The 16,480-nt window shown below is 50.4% G+C and overlaps 1 protein-coding gene across 2 annotated transcripts in view; it reads left to right on the top strand.

Moving 5' to 3' along the window:
* LOC149361089 (unconventional myosin-XVIIIa-like) overlaps window positions 1–16,480 on the top strand; it is a 248,542-nt gene that overhangs the window by 130,731 nt on the left and 101,331 nt on the right. For both annotated transcript variants that reach the window (XM_089572586.1, XM_089572585.1), the window contains exons 19-20: window positions 88–231; window positions 7,931–8,020. In XM_089572586.1, coding sequence (XP_089428712.1) covers window positions 88–231; window positions 7,931–8,020 — 234 coding nt within the window. The remainder of the gene's footprint in view (window positions 1–87; window positions 232–7,930; window positions 8,021–16,480) is intronic.

Raw genomic sequence — 16,480 nt, 5'->3', positions numbered from 1 at the left:
ACTTCTGGTGCACTGCTGGGAATCCCTCGGTGCATAGTCTTAGTTGCCACTTGTGACTGAAACCTCGGTCTCCCCTCTGCCCCCAAGGTGCAAGAGCTGGCCATCTGCTGCATCCAGCGGAACGTCCGCAAGTTCCTGGAAATCCGCGACTGGCCCTGGTGGCGCCTGTTTGTCAAGATTGCTCCCGTGCTCAACGTTCAACGGACGGAACAGGAGCTGCGCCTCAGCCGGGTGGGTCTCTCACCGTTCACCCCAGATGTCGAGAAGTCTGTGGTAAAAGCTCATTAATTTGACCCCAATTGGTAGGGAGGAGTCGCTCTCAGTGGTAAGGGAATACGTCTGCTTTGGGCAGGTAGTGACCGCAGATCCGGATCATGAGAGGGAAATAACTAGAAGAATAAGAATGGGGTACAGGTGCATATGGCAGGTTCTCTCAGATCATGAATGGTAGCTTACCAATATCCCTGAAGAGAAAAGTACACAACAGCTGTGTCTTACCGGTACTCACCTATGGGGCAGAAACGTGGAGGCTAACAAAGAGGGTTCAGCTTAACTCTTTCGCTACCGCAGAAAAATGGACGATTTGGAGTGTACGGAAAGAAAATTTTTTTTCACAAGAACTAATACACCCAGCACATATTGCAATGCATGAAATTGTAGCTTATTAGTTACACTTCTGAATGAAACAAACAGAAGAGTTGTGTGTGCGAAAGTAAATGAACATTTATTTGTGAAATTTGCTAAAAACACAAAAAAAGTATATAGCAAAAACAAAAATTACCGGCTGCACTAAGCCAGAACTTGATTAGAGGAAAACTGGAATATACAAACTGTTGCACATGTTTATAGCTGTTATTATTCACAGTTTCAGCTATGAGAAAAATTTACTGCACTTTCCATGGCCTGTCAAGTCAGGGGTCATGACTGTAGTGCCACTGTGAAGAGCAATTAGGGGTGAAGATGTGAAGCAGAGGTAGACTGACAGGTGCTTCACATAAGGTTTTATCTTTGTTCCTCCCTTGTTCTCTGATAGCCGAGCTTGCAGTTTCTTCTTTTTTTAATTTTTTTCGGTTGGTGTTGAATGGATTCTATGGGAGGATTGGGGGCGTGGACTTATTTCCCTCATCATACCCGAAGATTTCTTGAATGAGCTGCTCCCTGATAGCCAGCTGATAAAATTTGGCATTTTAGGCGAGCTCTAAAACATCAGAATCAATGAAATAAGTTTTAGCGATGTGGCTCGAAAGCCAGGACACTTTCAAAGTCTTGCCAATAGATGCTGCCGCCACTGAATCATCCGGGTCCGTTACGTGCAAAAAAACAAACAAAAAAAGCGAAAAACCAATTTTGAGAAATGATTTTTGATGGCCAGAATAGATTATTCTGGTATTTCAGTAGAAATAATGTCTCGGCAGGTCAACAATTCAAATGTATATGATGATTCCAATGAACATCAGCATCTCCAACAGATTCACGTCTTCCCATGAGCCGTCACGCCGGACTTGCTGCAAATCTTCATCCATGCATACTTATTAGTGTTTCCGCACACGGTCTTTATCATTTCCGCCGTGAAGAGCATAAAAAAAATAGTCGAGAAGTCAAGCTAATCTCCGAGCGCCGCTCCGCAGCGATGTGCCGATATGGACACCTAGCTGTCGTCTTGGTTGAAAAACGCGGCGCGACCTTGAGCATTTGGCAAACTGCCTTCGCCATACGTTGTCAAGAACCTGAAGCACAAAAATAAACCACTCTCATCAATTACAAACCGTATGAACCGCAGAAAACCCACAGCGAACGAAAACAGAACTTATATGCAAGTACGCGCTGACGTTCCAGGCTCCCGAGGCGAAGTCTCGCTGTCGAAACCGAAATCCAACGTTTGTACATTGTTCCCCGACTAATAACCGCTGCTTTCGTCGCGAAAAACGAAACCGAAACCGGCCGACGTACTCGTTGTCAGCTTTCGTTTTCGAGGAGCGCGCGGCGACGCGGACGCCATTTTCTCCGGCTGACGCCGCTGCGGCCGTTCACATTTTTATTTTTCACGGCGCCCCCTCATGTCAAAACACTGAAACCAAGGCTGCAATCGAAAGAGCAGTTGTTGAGCTCGCTAGCCAGATGGCGGAGCACGTCCACGACTCTCCAAAAAGAGCTTTTTTGCGCGGGCAATTTGAATCGATCATATGCGATCGATGGCCTACGGCGCGGTAGCGAAAGAGTTAAGTTAAGGACAACGCAGCGAGCTATGGAAAGGAAAATGATAGGTGTAACGTTAAGAGATTGGAAGCGGGCGGAGTGGGTGAGGGAACAAACGCGGGTTAATGACATCTTAGTCGAAATCAAGAGGAAGAAGTGGGCTTGGGCAGGGCATGTAATGCAAAGGCAAGATAACCGCTGGTCCTTAAGGGTAACAGAGTGGATTCCAAGAGAAGGCAAGCGTAGCAGGGGGTGGCAGAAAATTAGGTGGGCGGATGAGATTAGGAAATTTGCGGGAATACGGTGGCCACAGCTGGCAAAGAAGGACAGGGTTAATTGGAGAGGCGTGGGAGAGGCCTTTGCCCTGCAGTGGGTGTAGTCAGGCTGATGATGATGATGATGATGATGAAAGTATGTGACTGCCACAGCTGGGGGCTTTTGTAATGTTCAGAGAAATGAATTGAGGAGGCATCTTAATTTTTTGTTCCAGCTTGGCAGCCAAGTGTGTTGCATCAATTGGCGAGTATTTCTCTATAGTTCACAGTTTGTCTACTGGCATTGGATGACTGACAGGCACATGGCCTGCATGACTTTCGTGGTTTTCAGCAGCAGTGCATCGTGCATTGCTCGCAGTGCACATTGGCATAGCACATAGCTTCGCGTGGGGACTAGAAATGTGTTGTGTTTGCCACTCGTGTTTGAATCGATGGGTGATGCCATTCATTCAAAGTATGCAACTTTGATGGTACAAGAGTGTTTGAATTATTTCACAAATAAAGCAAATTTGAAATACTGACATTTTGCTTTTAGTACACAATTGCTCTACCACTCTAGCTTGGCACAGGATTCTAGTGTTTATCTTTACTCCTTTGAACCCTCTTAATAATTGTTAGCCCGTAATGTACGATGTAAATTGGCTTTTTTTATTTGCCTGCAGCACGATTTCTGGCATTATTGTACGAGTGGGATGTTAATGAAGGCACAAGGATATTAATGTGTCTTAGAACAGGAGTACAGAAAGTATGATTTGTAACAAATAAAAAGCCAGAGCATTCAAAGCATGCTACTAAGTTGCTGCAAATGTCAGCAATGCTTACTGATACTGAATAGAGATATTTCGAATCGCAGACAGTCTCCAGAAACTAATAGTGTATACAGTTTAGGTTTACGCATGAGCTTGTGTTAATTCAACACTCATGCTTTATGCTCATGGCTAAGGCCCCTAGTTTCCCATGATTCCGCTAAAAAAACCGCAGATTTAAGCATTTCTCGCAAAATAATACGTTGGCAGTCACATTTTCTTTTTTGATATTGTTGTTAGACACATCAGTAGGAATGACAGTATGAAAAAAAATTACTGTTCTGTTTTATATGAATGCGTACCACATGAGGGAGGAGTTTGATTTTACTTTATTTACACAAAATACAATATTTATTTTTACAAAATACCCCTAAGGGCCCTAAATTCAAGGGTATTACATAGGGGGGGGGGGGGGGTACAAGCATGTAATCAAAAGTAAACAAATAAACGACAACTTCAAGAAACTACAACAAAACAGATAAAAGCACATGAGTCTTTGCAAGAAAAATACAAAACGCAAAATTGAACATTGAAGTGTAAAGGGGAAAAACAAAAATATGATCAGAGCAGCAGACAGTAACGTTAATACAAGTTGTACATTGTCTCACAAACAACGGCATGAAAATAAAACGAGAATGATCAATAACAGAAATACAAGGAAGAAATATAATGCACTAGTAAGTTAACAATGTACCCAAAAAATTTAAGCAGAGATAGTGGCTTATAAGATTACTTGTAAGAATTTTAAAGCAAATATTATTACGACTATAATGCAATTTCAAACTGTTCACACGAGGCATATAGCCGAGGGCTCCCGCCCTGGTGAACGCAGATGACGCGCTGAAACACAGAAACAGAGGATACGTTGAAGCTGAAAAGGCAACGCTGCAAATGCATGTGCCGCAGCTGAACAGAGCCAGGCCTCTGATATTTTAACACATGCAGCCTCGCACACATCCACACCCACTTTGCACACTTGCACACCGCGCGCTTTGCCCCAAGGCCCGTAAAGAGTTGGCTCTTCTAGTGGTTCCCAAGCCTGGTGGCGAAGCTCACTTCAGCGGCTTTGAAGAGATTGAAAAAAGTAAGACAATTCACGCTGTAATCATACCCTGGTTCTCAATGTAACACGAGGTGTATCTTGAAGCATTATTTGATGCCTCCCACACAGTCTCGCGGATTCTTTGTTTTATATTTCGCGGAATTTAAACGTTTCCACTGCAGAGAGGTAGCATGTGAACTCTGGTTAACGAGCTGGAACTTCTAGTGGGGCTAGAAAAGTATTAAGGCGGAAAGCCTTTAATGGCCCATACTGTCGTCCGTTGGCAGAGGGTGTCACACCTTAGGCAGCGTTTAACTCGCGTCAAATCGGAAATTAAAAAAGATTGGAGAAAATGAATGGTTGCGCCAGATAGAGGAGAAAAAACTTAACCTAGAAGCCACGTTTGATGACTGTAGAATAATTAGTTAATTAATTATAGTCAAAAATGCCTAAATTGCGTCGAAATAGTGCGGACGTTGATATAGACACATGTATGGTGTGATGTCACACCCACCGAAAGTCGTCACGGCATAGTGAAAATTTTCACAGAATGGTTGGAAAAACGCCGAATTTGTGTCGAATTAGATGGAAAAATGTGCCATTAAGCGTAATTAACACTTAAGATCCCCGAAAGATGTATAATTTGGGTATCGATTATGGGGTTTTAAAATAGGGGAGATAAATGCGTTCTCCCCTGTTAACCGCGGCTGACAATTCAAAACCGCACGGACCCCACCACGTCGTCACGAGCGCTACCGAGCGCTCGCCGACCACAGCGGGCCTTGCTCTGCGGGAACAAAGGAACGACACACTGGCTGACATAAACAATTCATTTATTGCTACAACAACAATAACACCAGCTAGCAACAAAATACACTGAGGAATCGAGGATGTCTGACTCACCAGCATGGTTACGAGCAAACGTTCGGCCACGGTAGGGCAGGGGAAAAACTCTGAGACCGGACGGGACGAGCTGAGGGGAACATGTTTCCACACCAGATCGCCCGCCGGCGAAGAGCGGAGCCTTGCACGCGAACGTCCACGCGCTTCCCCGGTCCCGAGCAAAAGAGGGGCGGCTCTCCCCCGCACGCGCGCATCGAAACGCTATCCGTGGTGCTGGTGTCACTGCAACGTGAGCGCCCTCCCCTGTTGGTTAAAGTAACACAACTAAGAGGAGTGCGTTGTGGGGAAGCTAACCACAGGGGACTAGTGCATTGCGGGAAAGCGAACGCAGGGGACGAATGTGACCCCACACGATATAGTCACGGGAACGGTGTGGCGTCGCATCCACCAGAAGCCGTCATGGCATAGTGTCCTCGGCTTTCGTCTCTCAACACTTTAGTTGCCACAGTGTCCTCACAATTTTGTGTTCTTGCTTTGCGTGGGAGTTCAGATATGATAAATGTTGTGCAAGAACTTGTATTCTAATTTTTTAAATCTTGTATGCGGAGGTGACCATCCTGGTTGTTGCTTTGCATTGGTTGAACTAATATCTCTGTTATAGCTGCCAGGTACTGCCTGTCAGGCTGCTAATTTCTGTGCTTTTAAACCAATACCATTAGAGTTGTCCTTACACCAATACCCCGGCGATGTCGGAGACAAAATTCGCTGATTGGTCGAGAGGGGTCACGAGACCTGGTGACGTCACCACAACCTGCCAATCATGACAGGTGTCAACCTAGTAAATTCTAGACAGCTACCTAGATAGAGAATCAAAATCATAGATAAAAAAAGATATATTTTAATGTCAGCACGCTCTCAGCGTATTGGATACCTGCCACTGCACCCAGCGTTCCAAATATGGTGGTTGGCGAACCGACGATCACAAAGAAACTGACGCAAACACGCACAGAGGTTGCAGCTGAAGCTGTGACTAGAGTAGAGCCATGTTCAAGGCATGCTGTAATGACTATTCTTGGTACGGCAAGCCTTGGTATTTAGTGGAAATACAGTTTACCTGCCAGTTTTTCGGGCACATGCAGTTCCAACTTTTGCATTATTTGGCACTTTGCTGAGGAATCGCCGGGCACCCTAAAAGATCGTGTGCATATTCCGAAAGTTCGGTTTTTGCGACTTGACTCGATGCGAATTAACACTGCAGCACAATCAACCTCACAGCCAGCTGCCCTGGAAAGATTGCCGTGTTGGAATGAAACATATTCAGTTTAACTTACACACAGATTGGCCTTGATAGTCATTTGAATAGATGTCACAAATTGCTGCCACTTGAATGAACGTGAAGTAGTGTTGGCAGACTAAAGAAATACAGTAAAATCTTGTTACAGCAGACATGGTTACAAGAGGCACTTAGTTATAGGAGACATTTGAAAGTGGTTTGGTTGGTCTTCCTATGTTCACCATGTTAACAACATCACATACAAGAGACGTGGTTGCAAGAGACACTCGGTTACTAAGGACAACTTTTTTGGGTCACTATTTAGAAGAGACACAACCCACACAACGAGGCCGACATCATACCAACTTGTATGCGCTGCACTTTTCATTCCCTTGCCTCGATTCATGTCACACATCACATAGTTGCGATTGCTGTCTCGCTGCACCGAAATTGCCTTATCACAGACTGTGTGTCCTCATGGAGAGACCGTGAACTTCCTCCTCAGCTACTTCACTGTTACAGCCCCGACGATGTATTCGACGCGGATGAACCTACAGGCAGGCAGTTTTTCAATGTTGAGTAATTGTTGGCTTTAAGCCTCACAGGCATTTCTTCCCGTTACTTTTTAATTCGTTACTATTAGAAGCTACACCCCCCCCCCTCCATGGAGACAAATCGGAGTCTGGCATTGTAGTTACTCTATGTGCTCCGCATGCAAGATGCCATGGTTGGCAGGTCGCAAAGTTGAGAGTGGGAAATCTCCCTCTCCACCGTAGGGGAGAGGCTGGGAGGTGGCTACCATGGGAGAACCCAGGGGGCGGCCACTGTGGACGGAGGTGTGATGAGGCAAAGTGAAAGCCCCATGCGGCATTTGTAGGCACGAGCATACTAAAAAACACAGTAACAATGATGAACTTGCTCTGAAGCGGGCAACCAGAACGCTAGCCTAATGTACGCTAAAGCTCAGTCTCCATTAGCATTCAGCACTGTTTATTCCTTTGTGTATGTCTCTTTACATTATACTGAAACTGCCTAATGATTTTACGTCGTTGTTGATTATCTGCTTCAGGGAATCCGGAAAAGCAGTGATTTTTTTTTTTTTTGTGTCTGAGGAAGAATGGAGGGGGGGGGGGGCTATTCTGCATTAGTGTGAGCTGTCTTGTTTCCATTGCGACTGAAGCTTTTCAAGACGAACACTTTGAAAGCGTCGCGCAGTATACGACACGGACGACATCTGCGTGACAAGCCATGACAAGCCGCGCTTTTCTGTGACTGATCCTGTGAGTGCTGACTCGTTCTTATGCTCTAGTTTTGGTGTGATCCGCTGTGTGTGCCGAGTATCGCAACAGTGTGCACGCTGTTCCGTGCATCGTTGCGTGTAGGCCGTACCCGTGCGACGCGCTGTCTATCGGAAATGTGGCCTGCGTGTCGAGGCATCCCGCAGACGTCGGTCACGTGACTGGTGTGTGTGTGCCGCCTGCTTTCCCCCGCGCAGGATGAAGTGGAGCAGCTCAAGGCCAAGGTGGAAAAACTGGAGAAGGAGCGCACCGAGCTCAAGCAGAGCCACGACATGCTCGAGGTCAAGGTGAGGGGCACGGGCTGCGTTCTTTGTTCTTTTTATTTTTTTGTGCGCCCAGATACGCATTCCCCGCTTCTCTCTCGAGCGCGAGCGCTCTGTGGGCGGGCTTTGGCGCACTTCACCCGAGCGGGCGGAGAAGCCTGCCAGCATGCGACGATAGAAGCTTGGGACAGTTGGGGGTCAGTCAGAAATGTCGTCGAGCAACAGCTCAGCACAATTCTTTCTTAGTGCCTCGGATATTAAGCGGGTTGTAATTAACAGCTTTAGGAACGCCTTTTTATTTAAACTGAATTTGTGGAAATTTTCTGGCAGGGATCCGTAGTAAAGAATTGAAGGGCCATTGGAACACGCTTATTGCGAACGAAACAGAGCTGCACCGAGGAGGTGGATAACTGTAAATCTCCCCCTTTTATTGGCTTAATTTTCATACATTTTCATTCAGCTTTGTGCTGCTCCGTAAAAACTTTCAGAAAATCTTTTTCTGTGGCACATGCTCAAAAGCTACTGAGGCTCAGTACAAAAAAAAAAAAAGTGAATCTTATGCCTGCATGTTAGCCTACTGTTAGTGATACCAGTCAGAGGTGACTAGGTTCGTGGGTATCATTTTCTTGCCTTTCGATTTTCTTTGGCATTCTGTTTTATTGCAGCAGTGTAGATTGTGTGAATTGAGGCACAGTAACCTGCCACTTTCCCTTTTGGAAGAACAGCGGGCCAAATTTCAATGCCAGTAGCTGCTGTTATAACTGGGCTAGTGCTAAGTGCTGCTGCCTCCACTAAAGCCCGAGTGCGATGACACTTGGCTATTTTGAATTTTGAGAATCATCACATTGCCTTCGTGGCAAGTTTTCCTCCTAAAGAGAAAGGTGCAGGTTTCTGTGCTGCTGTTGTCGTGAAAACTTCAGGTGCAGTGATGTGTTAGGCTTTCACCGTGACTGCCCCCGGAGAGCTGTCGGTTGGTGCACACTGCCTTGCACACATTGCTGTCCAAGGCGCACAAATGGTGTCGTGTAGCACCTGTTTTCGCTGCTTCTAGTCTACCTGTTAGTGCTGCGAGTTCCAGCTTGTGCCGATGTGTGGAATGAGTTGGAACAGTTGGGACCACGTCTTCCTTCTGGTCTGTGAAGAAGATTTCAACTGAAAATCCTGTGCATGGGCAGACACCGGGAATGTGAGGAACCCCAAGCATCTCGGATGTCCAAGAATGTTCTGCTACCAGGAAAGTGCTTTCACCCGGACCACTCGAGACAGTACTGAAGTCAGAGCCTGAGATGCTGTAAAGGAGAGCTATTGATGCCTCTTGCAAGCGGATGAAAGAAGGATGATCGCTGATGGACTGTGTTTGTCGGACCATACCACCGATGGTTTGAAGAGATTTGTACTGCCTACATACGAACACTAAGCAAGATGTGCAGGCATGGAAGTTGTCTGACATTTTTTGCACAGAAGTAACAGCACAAAAACTGCCAAGGAAGCAAATGACAAATTCCTGTCAGTGGTTCACCAAAGGATCAAGGAAAATCAAGAACCTGCTGGGTTCACGCCTGAACAATTCCTCTACTACCTGGAACGTTTGCACCTTGAAGCAAAAACCCTCTCTTGTTGCTGACTCATCGAAACTAGAGTCTGGGTTGATGTGCTTCAGCTCTGAGGTGAGTGATGTAATAGTTTTAGCTATCATACAGTATCGGGCAGTTTGCAGGTATCAGGTAAAATACCACTTCAATCAGCTACATCAGTATACTAGTGCTTAGAATGCACTGGAAAACTGATGATTTTCATGTTCGAAAACGCATGCTCAGAAATGAATGCTCAGGTGGTTTTGCTTGCCAGTGATTTTTGGAGGCTGTATTTTTAGCGATTCATTACGTTTCACCGTGACGTCAACTGTGACGATGGCAGCAAGATATGGGGAAGTACATGACCAATCACAGACATGGCCGGTCTGGTTGTGGCGCTGCTGTTAACCACCCGTTAATTTTTTTTCACAAAGGAATTTGTGCCAATACATTTAGCCAGGTGTGTCAAACACGTTGTCTGCGTTGGTTGGCCAATCCGACATCGACACGGGATGTATTATGCGAGTAAGTGGTATCATGGGGTGAGTCTGCCACGGTCACCATGATGTCAGCGACGACAATGGCAGGCGACCAAATGAAATGAAAACCAAATGAATATTTACATAAGTATGGCCTTATAGGTTACCTCGGAGCGGCGTGCAGCCGTGAGATGTGCGCGATAATGGAGAGAGGCATTCTCATGTGGCGTCTTCAGCCCGCGCCGCGTCGCCGACGAAAACGGCGCCGCCATCATTCACGCGGTGAACCGGCCGCGTTCACCTGCTGCGCGCAGCGCTCCTTACCGCTTGAGTCAGCGATTGTTTCCGCTCTCATCCGGCCAGGCCGGGCGCCGAAAACAGAGGGTTGCGTTTGTCGCGCTCGCGAATGCGTCCCCGCTCCCTCCCTTCGGAGCACGGGGAGGCGCTGCCGTCGGCAGTCTCAACAGCGTGTCGTTGTGCCTCCTTTGTTCTTAGCGGTGATTTACCTTTCGTCCGGCAATTGCGTGGGGATCCGCGCCGAGTTGGCAGTTCCGCAATGTTTCCCCCCTCGGCTCTGCGACGCCTTCCACACCTGGCCGTTCCTCGGAACGGAGAGAGCAAGTGTTTCCGCTCCTTTGTACGGGTGCGTACGGCGGCGAGCCCCGGTTGTTCGAGCGGCCCGTGATAATCCTTGCTTCTTGGCCGTACCATCGGAGCGGGGGACGCAGACCCATGCTCGTCGTGTCGTCGCACGACTGATGCCTCCCCCCCCCCCCCCCGCGCCGTCGCAGGTTTCCCCTCGCCCTCTTCGTGGCGGCGGCGGCGTCCTTTGTGCCTCGTTCCGCAACGTTCCCGAGTCCGCCCCTTTTCTCGCCGCGTCGGGGCGCTTGTCGGGACTCAGCGGCGGTCGCTGTCGGAGCCGGCACAAGGCCTGCCCCTTGTAGTGGATCTCGCGCGCGCGCGCACACACACACCTGTCTGGCCCGACTCGCCTGCACTGCAGCACTGCAGAGAAGGGCTCGCGAGCGGTGACCGTCAGTGAGTGCGGGAATCAGTGTAATCAATACGGCTGCTTGACTCGCCGCGGTGGCTCAGTGGTTGCGGCGTTCGGCTGCTGGCCCGAAAGGCGCGGGTTCGATCCCGTCCGCGGCGGCTGAATTTCGATGGAAGCGAAATTCCAGAGGCCCGTGTACTGTGCGATGTCAGTGCACGTGAAAGAACCCCTAGGTGATCGAAATTTCCGGAGCCCTTCACTACGGCGTCCCTCATAGCCTGAGTCGATTTGGGACGTTAAGCCTCAATAAATCAAATCAAATACGGCTGCTTGGACGAACGCCTCTGGATCTTGCGCGCACTCTTTTGCATCGCTGCTTCACTTACGTCCATTCACGGCCGATCATTGGGCAGTTTGCCGGCTCCTTCCCGTCTTGCTCTCTGCTTCTGTCCGCTTTCATTCAGCACGCCATAAACATTGTGTGATCGCATGCTGCGAGGTCGCTAATTCTTCAGGCAACGTCGGACTCTGGGTATTAAACGGATTCCATTCTTCCTACGCACCGTTTTGTAGCGCGGTTATTTCGCAGTTGGCGGCCGGAGCTTCCGACCTCGTCACAGCGATCGCCGGTTCACTCTACGCATGTGGAAGAGTGCAGTCTCACTTTAGCAACGCGGAGAGTCCCCTGTCGAATGCGCCTGCGTTTTGTAGCGCCCGTTCTCCGCCTCTCCGTGTGCTCCCGGTATATCCGCTCGGCGCGAAGCCAAACATTCGACAGCGGTGTGCAAGGTGCACGTGTTGGCGGGGGAGGAATCTCCCAGTCAAGTGTGCGGGGTGGGATGAGAAGGATCGCTACCGCGGCACGTTCAGTCGTGTCTACCGGTGCTGCCGCCCTTTCCGAAGATCTGCGCAAGTTTCTATACCTGAAAGGACTCTTTCTTATGTGGTTCATCGTGTTACCTGTGTATTTAAAGAACCTTTTGAGCTGCTGTGTGCCACAACCTGCTCAAGCGGTTTATGTGAATTTCACCTGCTTTCGATACAGTTGTTGAACGCGTGTAAACGTAACAGTGTTGAATAAGTAAAAAAGTGTGAAATTAAGCGTCAGCTGGAATGGAAGATCCGCAGTCGGGAACGCCTGCAGTGTTGAGCCGATGGTGATGGCGGCATGAGGTCGTTGCATAACCACACACCATCTAACTATAACCCTACTGTAACTGGCTAACTGCAGCCAAGCGGGTTGTCCCGTAATTGGTTGCGAAACGCCTTCGTCGCTGCACCCGCGGCTTCCACTTTCCTCCGACGCCTGCTTAGTTCAGATGGTGCGGCACGCTTTGTGGGGTTTTGACGCTGAAGCCGCCTTTGGGTCAGCCTCAGTGGCACGCACTGGGTAGTCATGAGGCCGCATCCTTTTTGCTTCGACTTTAATGTCCCTCATTGCGGTGGCCTGACACCGACACTTACGGACATCGCAGTGTGGTGCATACTGTGCGAGCGCAGCGCACCGAGCTGTGGACAGGAAGGCAATCGGCGTCTCGTCGAGAGGCAAGAAGAGACCAGAGTGGGTCAGGGAACTTAGCATCCACGTGCACTGCCCTGCCCACGTGTTCTGTGGACCACGTGGGAAGGGCTTTCGTTGGTCCTTGGCGAATGCGGGAGCTTTCTGCTTGGACCTAGTACGACGGTGACGGGACAGTGTCCCACATGTAGAGCTGCCACTATAACAGAAGAAATATGTGTGCTATATACGGCTAGGCATGTATGTGATGCGGAGATCAGGTAACAGACAACGGAGGAGGAACGGACTCCTGTGGCAAAGAGGATATGGGTAGGATTTAGGGATAAGGTTTAGACAGGCGCGTGGGCCCTCTCGACGGCGCTAGGTGGCTTGATGTCCATGCTTCTTGGCGACCCCCCGGGGCCCAAACCACTACCCGAAGTTGTACCTTCGGGTAAGGGCTGAACAACGCAGTGTTCCACTGCCTTTGGTTTCAGATTTGGAAGCTGAGAGATGGTTGGTCCTCCGGGCACTCGAATATAATGTGATTGAGGTTTGCTTTAGAATGACTGCAGAGTGTGCAGCGGGAAATGTATTCCGCCGGATATATCAGGGAGTCGATATTAGGATTTAGGAATGCGCCCGTTTGAAGTTGCCCTCCAGGCAGCCTGCTCTGCTTTGGTGAGGGATTCGTGCGGGGATGGGTGTTTGAGTCGATCGTTTCGGTAGTGGAGGGTGATTTCATGCTGGGTTATCCATGCGCTCCCTCCCGAACTAGGGACAGGGGTCGTTCTGTGCCCGGGTCACGCTCGCACGCACGCACGCACGCACGCACGCAAACACACACGCACACACACTCGCGCGCGCGCGCTCGCACGCTCGCACGCACGCTCGAAACACACACACACACACACACACACACACACACACACACACACACACACACACAGGTGTTCGGGGCTTCCCTAGTGGGAAACCTCCTTACATGGCGGAGTCCCTATAGTCCAGGACCCCGTTGGTAGATCGAAGCCGCCGTCCTGGCCTCTGGACCAAGGCCCGCTGGGCCTGGAGGTCCGAGTAGGGCCGCCTCCCAGTCCTGTCGGGTAGGGTGTTATTTCGGGGAAAGGGCTGTTCTGCTGGTAGGCCCACACCATGTGGCAGGTGCCAGCCACATCCCCACAGTGTGACCCCACCAACCCGTGACCATAGGGTCGAGATGTTTCATTACAGCAGGAGCACGCGTTCGTCTGCTTTCCCAGACCCTTTTGCCGGGGATGGTGTTTAGCTAGAAGCCTACGACGCCAGTAGCTAACTTCCCCCTACCGTGTCCGTCTGAAGTCTGGAGGGGTTGACAATGGTGACACCGCGTCGCGCTCTTCGGACGCTCTCCAAGGCCGCTGGTATTGGGGAGCAAGAGCACGAACAACCTTGTCGGGGACCAAGGGGCCGACGACCGTTTCTCATTGAAGGGAGATTAGCTTTCAAGTGGGTGGGGGTCAGTGGAGTCGGCGACGACCAAGCGGTGGACTTTACTGGCGCCTCGTTAGAGTGCATATTTCAGGAAAAGTACGCGTTCCGCCGAGTCGGGCTCTGGTGAGCACTGGGCTCCGCCCACTTGTATGTACAGTGCCAGTGCAGCAGAATTGGTTGAAATTGGGCGAGAGCAGATTTAATAAAGCTCCGCCCAATTATCGAAGGCATGAAAACCCGCTGCAAACAAAGAGCGGAGAGGAAGCGCGCCGAGTCTGTCTCGGCCGCTTTTAGGCAGCCTTTCTCTTAACCGCCTTTTTCTCCTGTTGCCTTTATTTTTGGTCTCGTCTTGAATAAACTAGTTTTGGTTCTCAAGAAGTTTGGAGTTGCTGCCCCAACCGGCAACGTGTCGCCAAACAAGTGGACGAAGGCGCGAAGTGCCCTTCGAACTGCTAACCACGTGCGATCATAGACGAACCGGCCGTTCCGACGACCACCCGGAGGAGAAACTTAACTGGTGCCGTGAGGAGGATCAGTGTTTCAAGTTAACTGGTGCCGTGACCAGGATGACGAGTGCTGCTAGTTAACTGATGGGTAGTGTTGATATTCATGCCTATAGTACTTCAGAATTTCACAGAAGCAGAATAAGGGTTGCCCCGCATCCGAGGTACCTGAGTCGGCATGAGGTACGCAGGAAATAAGAGCTCGGGCAGCCGCGCGTGCGGCCTCATTCTCTCGGAGACCCTGATGGCCTGGAGTCCAGATTGTGTGTTTAGGGGTGGGTTCCGTACTGCCCATGCACTAACACAAATGCACCACCCTAGCAGCACATTTCCTGCGTTTCAAAGTGGACACTCCTGTCTGCAGTCCATCCATCCGAGGTGTAGTGTGGATGGAGGGCCTCTGCCCGCACTAGACGTAACATGGCGATGATGAGGGGCAGATCCTGGTTGTAGCGGCCTATCGCATAGTGTGTGTGCCTGTGGACAAGCGACCCGCACCTCATGCCTTGGCCGCCGCGGTGGCTCAGTGGCTATGGTGCTCGGCTGCTGTCCCGAAAGACGCGGGTTCGATCCCGGCCGCGGCGGTTGAATTTCTTTGGAGGAGAAATTCGAGGCCCGTGTACTGTGCGATGTCAGTGCACGTTAAAGAACCCCAGGTGGTCGAAATTTCCGGAGCCCTCCACTACGGCGTCTCTCATAGCCTTAGTCGCTTTGGGACGTTAAATCCCATAAACCAAACCAAACCTCATGCCTTGCTTGTGGCTGCCGGTGCAGCCTCTAGTCACTTTACTTTCGAGCGAACACTGTGACTTCCGAGGTCGAGATGCTGCGTATGCCTGCGGTTAGCACAATTCGCAGTGACTAATGTGGATGGCTCAGTCGCGGACACAGGGGGGACATCACGGGTTCCGTATTATGCGGTTGCAGTGTGGTTCGAGAACCTGTATCGGCACTCGCGAGGTCTGTACAATCAAGAGAGGTAGCTTCACTTGTAGGCCCCCGTTCTTGTTTGAGAAGCGGCCCTTGCTGCTCTCACGTGGAGTCCACGCCTCTGTTTCTTGGCTGGCTGGGAGGGCAGGGGATGTTGGGTGGGGCATTTGGTGGACTTTATGACCGACAGCGCGATTACTGGGAAAAGGCAATAGCAAACGCTTCGCCTGAAATGAAAAGTTGAAAAGGGCCGAGAAACATGTTTCGCTAATTCAGCCCTCGCAGAACCAAGCAAGATAGCCTCGAACCAGCCGTGCCCCGCCGCTTATTTTGGGCACAGCTCGAAGTTTGAGCCTTGAGGGTAGGGGGGGGGGGGGGGGGAAAGGGTCACGTACTCGTGATGTGCTGCTCCGAAGGCGCCATTCATACCGTCCCAGTTACGACAGTTTGTTGCCGGAAGAGCGGCTGCGAGCTGTGCGGCGCTCGTCGGGGCGCCAGGATGCCAGGTCGCTGCTTTTCCCCGAGACCCGGTGATGGAGTGGAGCGAACCTCGGTTCGCACCACAGCCGCTCTGTCTGTCCCGCTTCGCTCTTCGGCCTCTCCTTCCGTCCGGCGTTCTCGGTGCATCCCGTCCCCCACGCCGCTGCGTTGTCCCGACGTATGTCGCGGTGTCTTTGATTCGGCGCACTTTGTTCCGCGTCGCGAGCCCGTCTGCGCAGAGCCAGCGGCAGCCACTTTGTACCCCTGTTTGTTTGACCTCCCTTCTTTTTTGAAACGGCCCGTCTCTAGCGTGGCCCCATTGCGTCCTGCCCGCGCGCCGTGGTGCGTGGCGCCATCTGATTGGGGCCTCGTAGTTACTAGCAGTGTAGGGTTTCCAGCAGCCTCGCTCCTTCTTCTTTCTACACTGCCGTCTGTCTCTGAGGTTGCAGATCTTCCTGCGCAGCCGCCGCGGTCGCTCAGTGGTTATGGTTGGTTGGCTGCTGACCCGAAAGACGCGGGTTCGGTCCCGACCGCGGCGGTCGCATTTTCTGTGCAG

This window comes from Amblyomma mixtum, chromosome 2, assembly GCF_055824585.1.
Source record: "Amblyomma mixtum isolate Tamu chromosome 2, ASM5582458v1, whole genome shotgun sequence".
NCBI classification, from domain to species: Eukaryota; Metazoa; Arthropoda; class Arachnida; order Ixodida; family Ixodidae; genus Amblyomma; species Amblyomma mixtum.
The sequence above is the reverse complement of the archived record's forward strand: the minus strand, read 5'-3'. Positions and strand labels throughout refer to the sequence as shown.